The 19,505-nt window shown below is 37.6% G+C and overlaps 1 protein-coding gene across 1 annotated transcript in view; it reads left to right on the plus strand.

Moving 5' to 3' along the window:
• GRM7 (glutamate metabotropic receptor 7) overlaps positions 1-19,505 on the plus strand; it is a 989,789-nt gene that overhangs the window by 316,979 nt on the left and 653,305 nt on the right. The window contains exon 2 of the mRNA XM_027863985.1: positions 16,044-16,260. Within this exon, the coding sequence (XP_027719786.1) occupies positions 16,044-16,260 (217 nt within the window). The remainder of the gene's footprint in view (positions 1-16,043; positions 16,261-19,505) is intronic.

Below are 19,505 nucleotides of genomic sequence, written 5' to 3' on the forward strand. Positions count from 1 at the left end.
TCTATCTATCTATCTATCTATCTATCTATCTATCTATCTATCTATCTATTTATCTTTCTATCTGTCTGTCTATCTTTCTATCTGTCTGTCTATCATTGTTGTAATTTCATCTTTGCAGGGAATAGACCTTCTGAAAAACATGTATAGCTGAAAATTCTGACATGGTCACTCTTGTTAGGTAGGTTGGAGGGTTTTATGTGTGTGACACACCATTTCCTGGAGGATAGGACTTAGGTTTTGTTTTCATTAACCCTAGTGCTGACCATGGTGCCTTACAGATAATAGATGCACAATAAAAGTTTGTTGAATTGAGCTAACAAACCAGAGGTGAGGATAGGTATACTACGCAGTCCCATAGTGCACAACACCTAAGAGGGATCACAATGAAGGGTAGAGTAGTTAGTTACTTAGAGAAGATTCAAACCAAGATCTTTTCCTTCTAAACCCAATACTCTTCATTCAACTATGCATGGTAAAATGGAAAGTATTCTATAGGCTCTGGAGTCAGAGGATCTGAGTTTATTTCCTGCATGATCTTAGGCAAGGCCATTAACCACCTTGGGCTTCAGTACCTTCTGAAAAATTAAGTAGTTCAATAAGATGGACTCAGATGTTTCTTTTTGCTCCATTCTCTCAACTCTTTGGGAGAAGCATGCTGGTCACCCTTTCACAGCAGATCCTCTTTTAAAAAAGGAAATACTCATGGCAAGGGTGAAACATTAAATTCTTAACACCCTGATATGAATAAGTTTATCAGGTCCTTTTCTCCTAGGACAGAAGTCAACTTGAAAATGATAGGGACCTGAAATACTGGGATGGGGTATTAAAATGGACAAAACTTGTGCAAAAATTGGAAAGAAGATTGCAGGGGTAGGAGGATGATGATCTGATTTTTCAGTTTGTATAAGTCAAGTGAAATAGAGGATCAAGAAACTGTTCTGTGCTTTTTTAAAACAACCTGACTTGAGCCCTTGGTTCTCAAAAATCATTTTCCACACAGAATAATTATAGTTGACACTAATATCACACTTTGCATTTTACAAAAGGCTTTCTTTACCTATGAACCACATAGTGCAAGGATTGTCATTCCCATTTTATAGATGAGGAAACAAGAGTTTTGGAGAGGTTAAATGATTTGTCTAAGGTGATACAGCCAAGAGGCAGCAGAGTCCAGGTCTTTTGACCCCCAGTCCAGTGCTTTTTCCTTAACATTTTGCTGTTATAGAATCAGAATTTTCACTAAATTGTACTAATGTCCAACTCTCCAATTTTGTCTTAGAAATACAAGTTATATTTGACTTTTTGCATTTTTTTCCTGATTTTGAGTCTTTGGGTCATTTAAAAGATTTTTGAAGAGATTCAGACTTATGGAAACCTAGATTTCAGTAAAAATTTATTAAACACCTACTATGTTCCATATGCTAAGCACTGAGTTAGAAGGGAGCTGAGAGATAATCTTGTCCAGAGACTTTGAAGCTCATCTAGTTCAACAAAAACAGAAAGAAGAATTCCCTCTACACATACATGATAAGTGATTGGTCATCCAACCTTAACTGGAAGCCCTCCAGAGAAGGAGAATTCAATTCATCTATCACTTTTTAGCAGTTTGTCCAAAATAGTTAACCCAAAGCATTTTAATGATTTAAATCAATTAGAAAAACAATTATTAAGCACCTGATATGTGAGGCACTGTGTTAAATAATTCATCATCATCATCATCATCACTAAATTTGTATGGAACCTGAAGGTTTGCAAAGTGCTGTATATATTATTTACTTTGCTTCTCACTATAATCCTCCATCTACCAATGCAGATTGGTACCTTGTCTGCAACTTATAGCCTGAGAGTTGCCTAGAACACTGAGAGTTTAAGTGACTTGCCCAGAGTCTTCTAGAGGCGTCTGAGAGGGAGGCCAGCATTCTAAATCTATGTTGATTCAAAGACAAAAATAAAAATGATCCCTGTCCTCAAGAAAGTTACTTTCTCCAGGATACAAATAAAACTGATTGCTTTGAAATACATATTAGAGTGAGTTGATTAGCCTGAAGATCACTTGGATAATTGAGACCAGAGAAAATGATTGTATACAGTTCTGAGAATGTTGAAGATACCAGTGTTCAGCAATTAGGGAAATGAAAAGAAAAAAAAGAAGAGTTATACTAATTAATGATTAAGCTCTGACATTAATAATTTCAACTACAGTAAAATTCCAAATTTAAACTAATGTAAGGGTGTGAGTCATCTTTAAATTCTCAGAAATAACCTCCTGTCTTCACCCTCTCTCCCAAGTTGCCAGCAGACCCAGTCGCTGAACAGCTACATTGGTGTTGAGAGAGAAGTGATATGTCGATTGCATTGGGTGCTATCCAAAAAAATTCTTTTGAAAGGGTTATTTCAGCATTTTTTCCACTTTTAAGAGCTGTATCAGTAAGGCTTAATAAGAATGAAAACTGAAATTATGGCCAACTGTGAACTTAATAATACCCCAGTGGGAGCTCATTAATGTCTCAACAGGTACACCAAAGCATTATCTTAATTGTACATGATACCTCCAAAACTTGACTTTTTTTAAAAAGTTGCATGGAAACTGCCCTCTGTAAAGAGTGATCAGGTACACAATGGCATTACTTTTCAGCTGTGCATTCTGGTGATCGGCCAACATCCCCAAGGAAATGAAGACGTGAAGATATTCATTCCAACTCCCTTAAAGAGATGCATAGAGCCACAGATGTTTAACGGTGACCCCGCCATCCTGTTCAATAAAAACTCTGTTAATGCAAAACTGGGACATCAGAATTAAAAAAAAAAAGCAACAAACAGGTGTGTGCATGGAGATGGGGGGAGGAACAACAAATTGCATAGGATTATTTTATGACAGCATATGATTGGGTTGTGCTGGTGCTTTGAGTTCGAGGAGGTTGCTGTATAATAACATAATCTAGTCCACATCTGGAAGTCACTCCCCTTTTACTTAGGTTGACAGATGTTGAAAAACAGTTGATCTTCAGTGGGGCATGTTGCCAAATCCATCTGTTCAATGAATTTTTTGCCTGATGCTATGTGCCTGTATGGTGATTGTGGGAGAGGCTTGAATGAAGGGAGGTGAGGGATCAATTTCATCAAACATTTAAATGGTGAGTTTGCTTAGCAGACTCTGAATTTATTCACAAGTAGAACAAATAGTGTTAAATACATTCTTGCCTCTGATTAGGAAAACATGATGTTTCCCCCTCCTTTCTATCTATTGGACTCAAATCTATATGAAATCATTCTTACAAGCAGGTTTAATGAGTTTTTCATGCTACCTTCAAAGTAACCTACTTTAAAAAAATGCTTTTTCTCAAGTTTCTTGGTGCTGTTTTGTTATCAATGACAGAACATGACCCTGCCTCTTATTATTGGTGGGACCTAGGGCAAGTCACTCAGCCTCTTTGGGCCTCAGTTTCCTAGTCTGTAAAATGAAGGAGTGGAACAGGACAGCATGACCTCTAAGTTTCCTTCAGGCTTTAGAACTGATTCTAATTTTTTAGAAATTTTTTTTCTTCCAGTTTGATTTCTTTTAGGTAGGTACAGATGTTTAAGATCCTGAAATCTGCATAGTTAAATTAAAGGGTATGTTAGAAACAAAATAGAATTGGGCTGCTTTAGGAAAGTTGATTTGTGTATGGGTTTTTAACGACAAATCAGATGCATGAGACCATTTCTAAATTTAGTGCTCAATGATATATAAAGTCCTGAGTTCAAGTCCCACCTTCAGTGAGGGCTGACTGGGTGACACTGATCAAGTTACTTAAACTTCATAGAGCTCTAGGCAACTCTAATACTATAAGCTCAAAGAAAGGTACCAACCTGATACCTGCTCAGCTGTATATTCAGATACCTTTAAAAAATATGCTTAAGGGGCAGCTAGGTGGCACAGTGGATAGAGCACCGGTGCTGGATTCAGGAGGACTTGAGTTCAAATGTGGCCTCAGACACATAACACTTACTAGCTGTGTGACCCTGGGCAAGTTACTTAACCCCATTGCCTAGCTAAAAGAAAAAAAAATGCTTACATCACTGTTACCACTGCAAGAATTACCTATGAAATCACAGGTCCAGCCCTATCCTATATTTATAAAGAACTGAAAACATTGCAAAGCACTTATTATATGTTATCTCATGTGATCCTTACATCCTGATAGCAATCTTGTGATGCATTTCTTTTTTTCTTTTTATTTTTTGGCTAAAGCTATAATTTTATCAGTGAGGGGAAATCCAAGTGTCAACCAGTGCTGACTGAAAAATGTTCTGTAGATCATAATTTTAGAGAGTTATTAAGAACATTGTAAGACTTTCCCAGGCACATACAGCTAGCATACATTGGAGTCAGTGCTTCAACTTAGGTCTTTCTTATACCAATATACTTCTATATTACTACTCCCTTTCTACTGATGAGGACAGGGAGGCTCTGGTTGATTAGGCGACTTTCTCATGGTTAAATAGTGTCAAAGGCATGATTCACATCCCAATCTTCCTGACTCCATGATAACCCTTTATCCACTACAGCAAACTGCCTTAACTGTTTGGATATTTGGTCTCTAATTTTCCAATTCATGAAGTTCCTAGCAAGTAAAGGTAGCAATAGTGTTCCCTCATTGGGGAGGGAAGAGAGGCTGTAAATTGTGGGAATATAATTTAAGAAACCATTTTCCTTACTTGGAGCAGACCTATAGAAGGATTTAATGACCTTATAGGTTAAGGTTCTAAGATGTCCAAATTGGGGAATAAAGTAAATTAGAATATCCTTAAACTGTTATTTAAAATGACTAAAATGATGACATGCAAGAAAGATTACTATGATGAATGTCATTCTGCCTTAAATGGACTATTAGTACTGTATAGCTGTAGAAGAGAAAGGTGGACTTCCAAGTCACCAAATAGGAGGAATAAAGAACCTTGTAAACAGACTCACATAATGTTGTGGAGTAACAGATCTTCATCTAAGTTTGCTTGGCTGAAACACAGCATACTTAGCAGCTATAGAATACAGTACTTTAAAACTGAGGGATGTAGTTTGGTCTAGCCTTGCAATAAATAGAACTGCTTTTTAATTTTGACATTCTATTTCGTAAGCAACTCTGGCTCCTCAGGCCCAACGTCTTTGGATTGGGCAACACATGTGAACTTCTTATCCGCATTAAGTAACGTGAGAAGATATTTTAATACTCAATTGAAAGACAGGGGAACTACACCAGGGGCCCATTTGAAGGACACAGTTGTTTCTGCTGTATCAAGTGACCAGATAGAGAGTTTTCTGATAGATGGAAAACTCGGTTTCACAGACAATTTGAAGAATATACATTTCACAATTCTTTTAAATTATGAAAGGAGATGGAATTTATTCAAACTGTGGCTGGCAAACTGTGAATACATTTTTAATTTGAATTGAACTTCAAGAATAAATTTATGAAGTTTCAAGAGCCAGAGGAGACCTTAATCAAACTCAAGTAGAAATCTTGGGGAGCAGGGGGTTGGAGCAATATGGCTGTATTTGGTCCATTGCTTTTTTTTTTCTGGTTCTTTTGCTCATTTGGATTTTTCTTGCTTTCAAGCTACTCAAAACCAAATTCCATAAACTCATAACCACCAAACCACAACTTGAGGAGCATTCGATGACTTTGTGTTTATAAGTGGATCAGAAGCTATTGCCTTTTAGGGGACAGATTTGTGGGTTAGTTGAGGGTGGAGGATTGAGATGTAGATTTTATTCACAAAACTTGAGATTTGAATCCCTGTCATGCTGTCCACGCCAACATGGGCAAGTTATTGTCGCTGTCTGTTTCCTCATACATAAAATGGAGAAAAGGGTAGATGTCCTTTAACATCAGTTCTATCTCGGTGCTCTATAATACACTAGCAATATTTCATTTCTATGATATGTTCCATTCATTTTTTGTTATAATGGTACAATAATAGAAGGATAGGGACAAAACCTATGATTTCATTGATGTGTGGTTCTCCTGAAAGAGGAAATTCCCTCTATAAAAGTAGGTCAACACCTTCTCTGTAGTTTTTGTTACCTAGAGCATGGAAAATTTTAAGTTTCTCGCCAAGGGTCATTCAACCAGCTGAGTGACATCAATATGGTATAACCACCAGGAGCTGGGTGACAGCATCATGGGAGTTCAAAAAAGCTCCGTTGACCACAGCTCCCTCAAAAAGATTGCTCCATTTATTCACTATGTGTATTGGCTGCAAGAAGAGGGTGGGAAAGGAAAATAATTTGTCCACTGGGAACATTACACAATTTGAAGCAAAAATATCTAAAACAAACATTTGCTGTGAGCCATAGGGATAGAAACTGTGGCACCAACAGAAGGATGGTTCTAGAATTGAGGGTGATAGAATGCAGAGTGAAGCATGAGATTCTGAATAACTTTCAAAGCCTTGTGATTCTATGAAAGGAAAATTTTTAAAAGAGAAGCTTTAAAATGTCCCAGATAAAGCTGCCTTTACAAAGTCCAAGGTAGGAAAGCCCTCAGCTTTTCTCCACAGAAGTAAACTCTTGGCAATAAGTCAAGGAGCAGGTGGCAGACAGCTCATTTTAGATATGACTTCTACCCAGGTATAGACTGCATATGCAAGGAGCAGGTGGCAGACAGCTCATTTCAGATATGACTTCTACCCAGGTATAGACTGCATATGCTAAAGAATAGTTTTGAAAGATACGTTTGCTGTTCCCAGACTATTGGAGACCTTATACTCTCACAGCATATCATAGCTTTCTTATGAACTCCTCATATTTTAATTTTTATTGGTGTTCTATTATCTATTTTAGGCTTCTTTGCATTGGTGGAGGGGCCTGCCCTGCTGATGACATCACGGGTCACTAAAATACTCAAATGTGTTATTTGTTTACTCTGCTTTCCCTAGGTTAGGCCCTCATCATCTCTCTTAATATGGTCTATTGTAATATCTTCCTAATTGGTGTCTGTAATCATGTCAGCTCTGACTCAAAATCGTCCCTGACACTAATTTGCCTGTAAGATGAAGTGTAAAAGTTAGAGAAGTCACTTAATATTTTTAGCTTTAATGTTTTATTTCCAATTTGTACAACCAAAGAGCCTAGAATTTAAGGCCTCCACACTCTGACTCCAACAAATCTTTTTAGCTTTTTTTTTTCTGTTGCACTTCTTCATGTCCTCAGTATTACAGTCACCAACCAGCTGCACACCAAAGATACTATTCTATCTTTTGCCTCTGTGTATTTTCACATTCCATTTCCCATACCTTGAGATAGTGTAGTGTAGTGGAAAGAGTGTTGGATTTAGAATGAGAGGACCTTTGTTCAAATCCCATCTTGAATACTTACTGTGCATGTGACCTTGGACTTAACCTCTGTGACCTCAGTTTCTCCATCTGTAAAATGGGATGCAGTTTAGGCTAAATGGTCTCTGAGATCTCTTTCTAACCTAGGACTTTATACCTGTGAAGCTCTATGTACCTGAATGCTTTATGTGTAAGATGAGTGTATGAGACCAGATGACCTTCAAAGTCATTTAAAACTCTGAATCTGTGATACTCTTCACCATTTCCACACCTCTACCTTTTTAAAGCATTCTCTTTAAGATCCAGTTTGGGTGATACCTCTTTGATATTCTGTGACCTTCTTGCATGTATATGTATGTGTGTATATATATTATATATATATATATAATATATATATTTACACACATATATAAACATATATACATATAAACACACAATACATACTTATACATGTATGTATATACACATACATGCATGTGTGTATATGTGTATGTGCACATATATACAGATATGTATACTCACATATTTTTTTTCCTTCTCAGATTTCTGTAGAACATTTTGTCTAGATATACCTTGTATCCTACTCATCTGGTATGTCTTAAGCTTTATGGTATATTTGTTTCTCCCAAGTCTAGCATATTATATTACACAGAGTAGACACTTAGTAAATGTTTTTGAATGAATGAATAATAATCAGGAATCTAGAACCATAGATATTTTAGGATGAGTGAGTGTAATTCATTATCACTAAAGGGAAGCTAAAGGCAAAAGGTTATTGACCATTGGTTTTAAACAATTCAGAATTATCCCATAAGTTATTGCCTGAATGACTAGGGGTGGAGGGGGGGAGATACCTTTTAGACTACCCCTCATTTTCTACTGAGTCAGGAAGTAATTCTCCATTGACCAAACTGTTTCTCTTTCTTTTCTTTTCTTGTTATTTTTAGAAAGTGTCCAATTTTCTCTCCCCTTTATGAAAGGGATATAGTGAAAATAAAGAAGATACGGGGAAGAACAACAGAATTAAAGGGAAGCCAAATTGATCTTGTGAGAAAGGGTTAAAGGTATTTAGGTTGTTTATCCTGAAGAAGAGAAGGCTCACAGGGACACTTAATACCTGTCTTCATGTATCTAAAATGTTATTATGAGTTGTTCTGTATCGCCAGACAAATTTTCAATCTCCATGGCAGACTGACAAGAGGAAATGGACTGGAATAGCAGCAATAAAGAATTTTGTTAGATACCAAGAGAGACTGTGGAATTTTTACCCCTAGAGGTGTTTGAAAAAGGATCACAATAATCCATCTTCTTTTAGGTTTTGATCTGCCTAGAGGCAATGGACCGGATCAGATAACCTCTTGAGGTCTAGACTTAGGTCAAACACTGAGGCAAAAGCATCTTGTCCTTAATGAAAATTACATTTAAAAATCCACAATGTTGATTAAAAGACATAATGCTAATTGTCATTTAAATTGATTTGTTTTTTTGTTTTTTTGTTGTTGTGGTTTTTTTCCAATTGTGGACTTCAGCTTATACCTAGCTACAACAAACAGCACAAAAGAGTAGAGCTGGTTGGCTCAAATAGAGTTGCAAACATTTAAATGAACATATGAAAATGTTGGTTTATAGGCTGCCCATATTCTTTGAATCTTGTCCTCCTTATTGCAAAGATATCTTTATGTGTGTATCTCTTTTTTTGCATGCATGACTTTCTATATAATCTCTAACTTCTAGTTATATAGCATTGCTGTGTTCTGAGCATTGAGATAAGGATGACAAGGTCATGGCAAGTTTGTATAACTCTAGTGGTGCATTTGAGTCTCAAATGAAAGGGGATAGACTATGGATGCTAATCATTGCCACAGTCTATATGTCCATGAAGAAAGAAACCTATTTCATAGGGATTTTCATTTCTTAAATTGTGGGTACAGTTTAGAAAACGCATTTGCATTGGAGTATTTTACAATTCTGATGTTTTACTATAGCAACATAAATGCAAATTCACAGTGGAATTGCTGTTCCTTTAGAGGGCTGAATGTATCTTTATTAACACTCGTTTGCAGGTAGAAAGTGATTTTGGCAACGTAGGCATCTGTGTAGTAGCACAAAGCTTTTAAATTTCCACAAGTTAAAATTGACGGAAATGTATTGCTATGCTTGGCTTCTCTGCTTCTTATTTCTTAGGTGGGAAGTTGTTGTGTGGCCTGTTTTTTAACCCAAAAGTTTTTATTCAGCTGGGAGATGTTCTGTCTAAAATGTCAAACCATAGAACCAATAGCATCACATAGGAAGCAAGCATATGATGTGAATTATAACCTTTGCCCCTATCTATACTAGTATTTTCTATAGAATCAGAGATCGATGGACTATAGTATGTTTGCCAATGACATGAGAGGAGGTGATTTTCAACGGCATATGAGTCTGTTAGGGAGAGATGTATCTATGGGCACAAGTGTTTGGAGGAGACAGAGCTCACCCTCCAGAATCACTGCCCTCCCCTTTCTCAAGATTTTGACCAGTTCAAAACTCTGCCCCTTATTACTTTAGTGAACTTGGAGAAATCACTTTATCACTCTGGGTCTGTTTTCTCCTCTGTAGAATGAGGGAGTGGAATCAGTGACCTCTGAGGGATCTCCTAGCTCTAAATCATCAATAATCCTGTGATCCTGGATCCTCTGCTCACCTGCAAGTCTGTGTCCCTAAGGCTTAGGGGACAGTCTGTTGGGGACTGACCCTTTCTGTCAATCTATCAGATGAAGTGAATGAAAAGCAAAGATATCTCTCAGAGCTGTGCTTTCCAGCAAGCAACTGTATTGTCCAGGCTTGAGCTAAGGCTCAGCACAAACAAACGCTCTTAGTAATCTGATAAACTCAAGCCAGCTCAAGCCCAGTTCCCTCCAATTTCCTGAAGACAAACAGATGAATGAGGTCCCTACTATTCCTGGGTTACAGGAACAAGGAATTGTGCCCTAGGTCTAGGTTTAAGTGGATGGATCATACCAACTTATATTACCATACAATATTGTCAACAATAGGTAATATTTATACGGTTCTTTAAGGTTTACAGAATATTTATGTGTTATATCATTTGATATTAAAAACTTCTATGAGTAAGGTAGTGCAAGTACCTTTTTTTTTCTATTTTATAGAGAGATAAACTAAGGGTTAGAGCTATAGAGGCATCTAAGAGGCACACTGAGTTCAAATCCAACCTCAGATGCTTATTAGTTGTGTGACCTTGGACAAGACACAACTTCTCTTAGCATCAGTTTCCTCATTTGTAAAATGAAATAACACCTACATCACAGGATTGTCAGGACAAAATGAGATAACGTATACATACATACATACATACATACATATATACACACATTATTTTTTGCGAATGTTAAAGCAGCATATAAATGCTAGATATTATTATCTAAAGACCCACAAGACAGTACTGACAGAGCTAGAATTTGAACCTCCAGTGATTTTTCTACTACATCATGTGATCTCTCATCAGAGGAATTCCCAGGGTCATATGGTCCTGACAGTGTCCCAGCAATTAAACCAGATACAATAGTGATTGGTTTTTCTGACAAATAGTCAGAATCATGTCCCCAATGTTTGAAGTAACCTTTATATTACCTTTATATATGGACATTAGCTGAAGAGAACTCATCACAGCTGCATACTTATTGCTTCTTTTCCTATCTTGTTCCCTCATATTTTCTTCTTCCTTGGATGTTGCATTACCATAACCTCTGTTATAATTTAGTGAACCAGTCAAATATCTATATGCCTGTGTGATAGTGATGGTGATGATAATGGTGACGGTCCCTGTGTTTTGTGGGGGGCGGGGTAAAGAATTTGTTGTCAACCATGCATTGAGGGCATTCCTCTGTCCTTGGTAGAAATTGTGTCTATCATTGTTGATGAAAGTGTATTTTGTAATGATAGGGAGTCTCGAAGACCACTTTGGGATTAATGTAGAGTCATTTTAGAGATTAAAGAAACTGAGGAAATGGACAGAATTAATAAATTGAACTAGGACATGTTTCATCAATCATTGAGCACAAAATTCATCAGGCATTTATGTTCTGCCAAAGAGCTGGCTCTTGGAAGTGTGTATGCCTCTGACAGAAAATGTTAACATAGTGGGCAGTCAGACAGGAAGAGCCAGAAAGTTTGCTTCTGGTTGTTGGAGAGAGCCAGTATATGACCCAAGGGCTCTAGGAAAGAAGCCTTTGGAAGAAACCCATAGAACTATTTTTTGAGCCTAGGACTAGATGCTAAGTTCGATCATAGATAAGGAAGTTGAGGTTCCCTGAAGATTAGGGCCAGACTTAACAAGCCAGCGAATATGTTTCAAACAAATAGAACAGTACAGAGAGGATTTTAAGGAGCCCAGAGGCTTAGAAAGGGACTGCAAGGTCAAGACTGTCCTTATTTGAAGCACAGGTAAATCTTTGCTTTCAGATAGAATAGCACCTTCTTCAGGCAGGCAGACAAGGATCAGGACAGCAGCAGAAAACTGCAGCACAGCCCAGGGTCCCATACCCAGGGTTGGGTCTAAGAATCATACAGTCTGGCAGTGACACCTATGAATATTCCCCAAGGGCTAGAAGTCTAGAGACTTCTTTTAGTCATACCCTCTCGGTCCATACAAGATGGATTCAAGGAAGAATATAGTTGCATCATCCAAAAAAATTGTTTAAAATTTAAGTTATTAGGGCAAGAATTGGGGATTCTCTAAACTCATTTCTTGATATGCTTTTGTACTCTCTTCTTTTCCCTTTAGCTTCCTAGTTAAAGGTCCTTTTGATGACTCTCAGCTTCATTAAAAGGGAAAGAAATTTCCCAACATTTTAGGGGGGAAACAGGTATAACATATCTCTCCCCTCCACCATTAGTTAGGTGGTGCAGTCGCTAGAGTATTGAGCGTGGTTTCATGCAAACCTGCTTTCAAATCTAGCCTCAGACATTTACTTGCTGTGCGACCCTGGGCAAGTCACTAAACCTCTGCCTGCCTTAGTTTGTTCAACTGTAAAATGGGAGTAATAATAGCATCTATCTCATAGGGTTGTTGTGAAGATCAAATGGGATAATGTTTGTAAAGTGTTTAGCACAGTGACTCACACATAGTAGATATATAATAAATGCTTGTTTCTTTTCTTCTCATAAGAATTACTCAGGGCCACCACATGACTCTAGAACATTTTGCTACTTCTCAAGTTTATGAAACTATTTAGTCAATATCTTTTTTTTTTCAGATCCATAGCTCTGAGATTCCACTATTGTATTTCTGTGCCAAAGCATGACAGGTATAACTGCACTGTCATTTATTTCTATTCAGTCACCATTCCTGTCTTCTGATTGCCCCTCTAAAGTTGGCATAGTCTTTGTAAACATCATATGCTGTAGGACCTCATCACTCAAATATAGTATGGGTTGTGTAACATCACCACATTGGGGGTCCGCATACAACTTTCTGGGAAATGTAGTCCTGAGAATTTCCCCCAGTGATTCAGGCTCCTGATCCCAATTATTCTGGGACTGTGGAGTCCATGGACATATCCCTACAGAGAGGGGAAGCAGCATGCTCTGAAAAGGCAAGTTTAGTAGTTATACAAACCCTCCCTGCTCAGGGTCTTAGGAGAATCTTGAGAAATGAAACAGATACAACTGAAAACTCAGGAAGTGGACAGTTAGGAACATTGACGTTTCACCCGTACTGCATTCCTTATACCATTCTCCCAAGGTGTCTTGGAATATCCCTCTGCAGTCTGGCTGTTATTGTGGCTACTTCTACCTCCTCTTCTCCCCACTCCACACCTCACAATTAATGAGAAAGTAAATTAAGATTTAGCCCCTTAAAGAGTGTTTTTGGACTCTCAGGCTATACGAATCATTTTACATACATTGTCTCATTTTATCCTCACAGCAGTGTGAACCGTTGGGCAAATTATGAAGTTGGAACTCAGAAGTTCAATACCTTGCCTGCAATAAGAAAGCTACTGTTAAAGCTCACATTCAAACTCAGGTCTTCTGACTTCAGATTCAAAGCTATCTCTAGTTCTTAGAATATATTTCATTTTCCCTTCTCCCTCTTAGAATCATCAGATTCTTTCAAAACTCAGCTCAAGAGCTATTGAACACACGAGATCTTTCCTTATCCTTCATTCTTCCCCAGTTGTTGGTTCACCCCCCAAAAATTATTTGATATTTGTTTGGTTTGTATTTTATGTTTACTAGTATTTATGTAACCTATAAAGACATACAATGGTTATTAACTCAACTCACACTCACACTGGCAAGTTGGGTCCCCAGATTGTGGTTACATAGCTATATCATCTTTTAAGGGTTCTGAGGGTATGCCTGAGGAATTAAAATGTCCTTCTAATGCTATCTGCTCAAGCTCTCATTATGGTGTCTTTGCCCCAATATTATTTATCATTTCCAGTGAATATCTCTTTAATACTGTTGATGAGCAGCCCACTTTCAATTTAATCAATTAAGATCAGTAGACTTTTATAAAGTTTTAGTTACTGACAAAGTATAACAGGAACAGGAGTTACAAAGTATTTTCCTGCAACACCAGACACACATGCCCTCTTTTAACACCTTGGTCCGTGGGGAGACTTACAGAGGTAGCTAGAAAGCATTCACTCACCAAATTTACTTTCAAATATGGAGGATTTGAAAGATAGAGCTGTTCCCTTGCCTTGCTTATAGGACACTGTCTCCAGGTCAGTTCACTGCTGAGTTGGGTCTAACAGGTCCTTCTTCAGAGTTACAATCTTCACTAGCTGGCTGCTGGAAGCCAATACCTGATATAGACTCAAGTTCCTGGACCTCTGGCCAGTGACTCTTTCAACCTTTCAAAGCTTATGAAGAAGCTTATAAGTCTAGTCCATTTTATCAGAGACAGAAAAACAGCCTTGCCATGCTCATGACCAAACATTAGCCCAGAAGGGAGGAATAGGCTGCTGATACCACTTCTCTTTTCCCACCTAGAGAGGTTTACAGCAGTCCTTGCTTTGATCACAACTAGGAAAGAGAAAGATCTATTTTGCCTACTTAGTGCTTCTTGCATATACTCTTAGGTCTAGCCTAGCAGCCAATCAAAGGACTTTTCTTCATCATGCAGTAAGTGGACAGGTAACTCTTATAATACCTATACATGGTTTGAAGTGGAAAGCCAGGACCCTTCATTCCACCTCATCATTTCTTTCCAGAAACAGATTCATCACATATCTATGTGGATCCCCTTCACATGCTTCTGGGACTAATCCCTCATGGACCAGTCCTAAATTGCGCGCGCGCACACACACACACACACACACACACACACACACACGTTTCCTTCAGTAGAATGTAAGTGCCTTGTGGGTAGGAACTAATTCTTTTCTTTTCTGTTTTTTTTTTTTTTCTGTCTCTTTGGTCTCTGTGTCTCTAATCCTATTAGTGTTCTTAGCAGGTAATGAACACTTTTTAATGTAAATTGAATTGAGCTAGGCTGTATCTCTTTTGCCAAGCTACTAGCTCTGCCTTTACTCTCATCTCTATCCAGCTCAGGCCTTTCCTTTTCCAATCCATATCCTCCTTTGCTTTCATTTCCATGGTACCCTCTGGAATCCTTCACCATTTTTTTTTAACAAACTCCTCTTTTTTCCTAGATCTCTTTATTTTACTTTATTTCCTACTAAAACCTAGGTTGTTTTTGTTTTGACACCAAGGCTGGCTATGTTTTCACTCTTACCCCCAGTATACGCAGACAGGAGAAGTAGGAGTATTCCTTTTCACCTGTCTTTGTGAATTCTCCTAGTTTGTCAATCTCTTCTCCATTAAGGCTACTGCATCCTATCCAAATCCATCCTATAACTTGTTGTCTGTGACTTTCATGTCAGTCTCATCATCTTCGATAAGTCCAGGACCTATTTTGCTATAGTCTTTCTTAACCCAACCTCTGTCCTATTTAAACACTGTGACTTCCCAGCTCTACCTCTTTGACTTTTGGACGAAGCTTTCTGAGCCCTGATTTCATCATTTTCCTATCTATTTCTGCTATGTACAAGGGAGACAGTTTGTGAACATGTGCCCCTCTGGATCTGCAGGTCCCCTGAACTTGATACAGAGGTCAAAATTCTAAGTTAGTTTGTTGCATATGGTGAACTGGAAAATCACATTGTATTAGGTTCAATGAAAAAGTAAAGTAAAAAAAAGTAAAAACAAAAACTGGTGATGTTTAGCCTGGGATAGAGGTGGTGGCGTTAGCATCTGTTTCAAGTTTTTGAAGGACTAATGTGTGGAAAAAGAGCTAAGGCCCTGTATTTCCCAAAAAGCCAGAGTGGGAACAACAGGTAGAAGCCAGTAAAGTCAGCCTGAAGTCATGAAAAAACAAAATCAAACAAACAAAAAGCTTCCTAACCATGAGACTTGTCCAAAAGTACAATGACCTTTCTCGAGATGATATATTCCTTACTACTGGAGGTTTTCAAGCAGGGGTTGAATTTTTTGAATTTTTTAAGTAGAGCTTGGACTGGATGGCCACCAAGATCTCTTACAACTCTGATATGTTGTCATCTTCTTATACTAAAAAGTAGTTCATTTTACTGTCAAAAAATAAGTGACCTTTTTGGATTACATTTATCTTCTACTGGCACAAACCTTGTGTTTAAGCTAAACTGCTTATAGTGTTGCATGTCATATCCTGATTGATTTTTGGTATGATCTTCTATCCTTTCCAGATCCCCCAGATTAGTTATGCCTCAACTGCACCAGAATTAAGTGATGACCGAAGGTACGATTTCTTCTCTCGAGTGGTCCCACCAGACTCCTTTCAGGCCCAGGCCATGGTCGATATTGTGAAAGCTTTGGGATGGAATTATGTCTCCACTCTTGCATCAGAAGGAAGTTATGGAGAAAAAGGTGTTGAATCCTTCACCCAGATTTCCAAAGAGGCAGGTAGGAAAAGTACTGAACTATAAGACTAACACCCTATAAATATCTCTGTCCTTATGTTTTATTCAGTTTACATTATCCTAACATCACTCCAACATTTTTTTTTTTGCTTTCACACATCTTCTGAAGTGAATTTGGGACATGATCATTTATAACACTTGGTTGGCTTTCAGAAATAAAGTTTTAAGGTGCGAAATTTAAACTAAAAGAGTGCTAGTAGAAAACAAAAGAAACATTTTACTAGAATTGATATGACTGCTACTTAAAATCTCATAAAACATGTATAAGTATTATAGCCCAGGTGGAAACCTGCCCATTTGCAAATAGTTGCACATTAATGAATGGCCAAATGACCCCTCACTCAAATGAAGGCAAACATTTAGGGTCATAAGAAACAGCCATAGTGGTGATAGCCTTTAAAAGAAGAGTGTCTGGTTACACATAGCATTCCCTGTGCTTAATACTAACCAGAATAAATAGTATAGAAATATTAGAAGATAATTATGAGACTTTGAAATCTCTGCTTTGAAAGCAGAAAAATACAACCAATCGACTTCAGACTTGGAAATGAGTTTATTTTTCTTATCTCAAGTTAGAGCCAGGGACTTGGTCCCTGGTATTTGGTCAGACTTGGCCAATTATATTCAAATGGGCAGATTTTCAAAGATATGTTATGTAAAATATAATTCTACTTGATGCACAAAATCCTTTCTCTGATTTACATTTGGACATATTTTCAGACTTGAGCCTTTAGGTTGGGTTCATAAAATATTCTCTCTAAAGAGATGTCATTCTGAAATCAGATGCTTATTTTATTTTATTTTGCAACAATTCCTTTCCCCCCTCAAAAAATTATCTTATTCTTATTGATATTTATGTGACATTTTTGTACTCTGGGGTGATTGAAACAGAGAGCTATGTCATGGAAAGAGAGACTGAACAACTGGCAACAGTAACTTAGATTTTGAAGTTTACACTGTAGACATTTGTGTTATTTTGTGTGCAGTTAATCTGCATATGGTTGGCTTTTTGAGCTCAGTTTCCTCATTTTTGAAATGAGTTCGTTGGATTAGATAACCACTATGGTTTTTTTTTCAGCACTACCTGAAGAACTGAAGTCATTCTTATCACCCACTCTGCATCCATACCTGTTACTCAAGTGCTTCTTACCTAGCATGAGTTACCATTAATTAAAATATCAGATTTTTATAGTTATTTCAAAATTTGATGCTGATTTTTAAAACACTTTGAGAATTTGTGACATAGTTGCATTCCTAGAAACACCTGACCTTATTTCTCCATGTGACTCCAAAGGAAGCAGCTGTGTTGCTTTCTCTCCCCTTTTCCAGGGAGTTATTTCAACTTTATTATTATTTTTTTCTTTCTATTCTTGATTCTCCCCTTATTCACCTTGGTGGGAAGAGCAGAGTGGTGTTTCATGATCAACGAAGGGGTTGTAGAAGGAGGTGATGCTCTTTTTTCTCTTACTGCTATTTTTACTGGATGCCTCTGGCTTTTCTTTCTTTGTCTCCTTTGATGCCTTCTAAATATCCTCCTACTCTAAATGGTAAATGAAGGGAGTGATATTTATTATATTGGATGACAGAGTTAGGATGCCAAAAAAAATCTTGACAGAATATAATAGTGATCCTAATCTAATAAGTGAGAAAAAATAAAAGAAATATAAACCCTAGACTTTGGTATAGAAAATTAATTTTACAAGTACAAAATGGGAGAGGTGTGATTAGACAGTAGTGGATATTTTAAAAATAATAATGATATAATTGTTTTAATAAACTCTAACTCAGTATGAGTCAGTTTTAGGAGGAGGCAATCATAAAAGCTGGCATGCTTTTGGAATAAGATTAATATCATAATGCCCAGATCACAGGGGATTAGGGAGATCATAGGTCTGCTATACTTTTCCTGGTTAGCCAGACTTGACCAAGAAAAACATTGACATATGTCTAGAGCAAGCCGATAAAGAGAGTGTGGAGACCATAATATTAAAGGCCATTTAAAGTTTTTGGTGTAAAGAGAGAAATATTAGGGATAACATAATAACTGTCTTCAAATATTTGTAGATTGTCATGTGGAAGGAGATGTCTACTTGGCTTTAAAGAGCAAAAGGAAGAACTGTAGGCCAATGTTGCATAAAAGCAGGGAAAAATTCTGCCAATTAGAGCAATTCCAAAGTGAAATAGCCTGCCTCAGAAAGCAATTGGTTCTCCCTCACTGGAGATCTTCAAGTAGGAGCCGTATCACCACTTGTTAAGGATATTATAGAGGGGGTTCTTGTTCAAGTACTAGTTCAATTCATGGCCACCAAAGTATCTTCTTACTCCAAGATTCTATTACCCTAGAAAGGTTGTTTGAAATATCAGATGTCCCGGTTGGATTCCAATGGTTTTCAGCAGGCTAGAATGATTGGTCATCTACAATAAAATTATATTTATTATCAGCAAATGAGAAGTCCTGACCTTTGATTCAAAAATAAATTACACATTGGGACAGAGGTATGGTAAAAGAACAGTTCATGGGAGAAAGGTATTATGTAGGCTGTATCAAAAGAAGCATAACATCCCAAATGAGGGAAGTGGTTGTCCCACTGTATTCTGCCCTTGTCATACCATGTCTGAATATTGAAGTTACTTTGGGGATCATGTTTTAGGAAAGACAGTGACAAGCTGGGATATTTCCATGTGAAGGTAATTCATATTATAAAGAGATTTGAAATCATGGTATACAAGGTTAGGTTGAAAAAAAACTAGAAATATTTTACCTGAAGAAAAAGGTTAGTGGGGGCTGTGATAGTTGATTTCAAGTATTTTTAGGAATTGTCACAAAGAAGAGAGGTTAGACTTGTTAGACTTGTCATACTTGTGATGCGGTTTAGGGGCTCAGGGGTGCTGGGACCCCAAAATCACAACACGTGGGTTGCCGCATGCCGAAAAGAATTCGACCCAAGCTTTCTTTCAGCCAAAGACAAGATTTACTAGAACATCCATCATATTGGGCAGACTTTTAAGGAGTCTGAACATGGGTAAGCAGTGGCTAGATTATAAGAATCTGACCAGTGGCTAGATTATAAGAATCTAAGCCGTGGCTAGATTTTAAGAATCTCAGCATTTTAATGGAGATCAAATGGACCTTATATACAGAAAGACTGGGAGGAATCTAGGAGTGGCCATGTAGTTTGGAGTGACAGGAGGAAGGGCCTAAGGAGATCTGGATGGGAGTGGCTAGTA

Source organism: Vombatus ursinus, unplaced genomic scaffold (assembly GCF_900497805.2).
Source record: "Vombatus ursinus unplaced genomic scaffold, bare-nosed wombat genome assembly UNPS02014773.1, whole genome shotgun sequence".
In the NCBI taxonomy this organism is placed as follows: Eukaryota; Metazoa; Chordata; class Mammalia; order Diprotodontia; family Vombatidae; genus Vombatus; species Vombatus ursinus.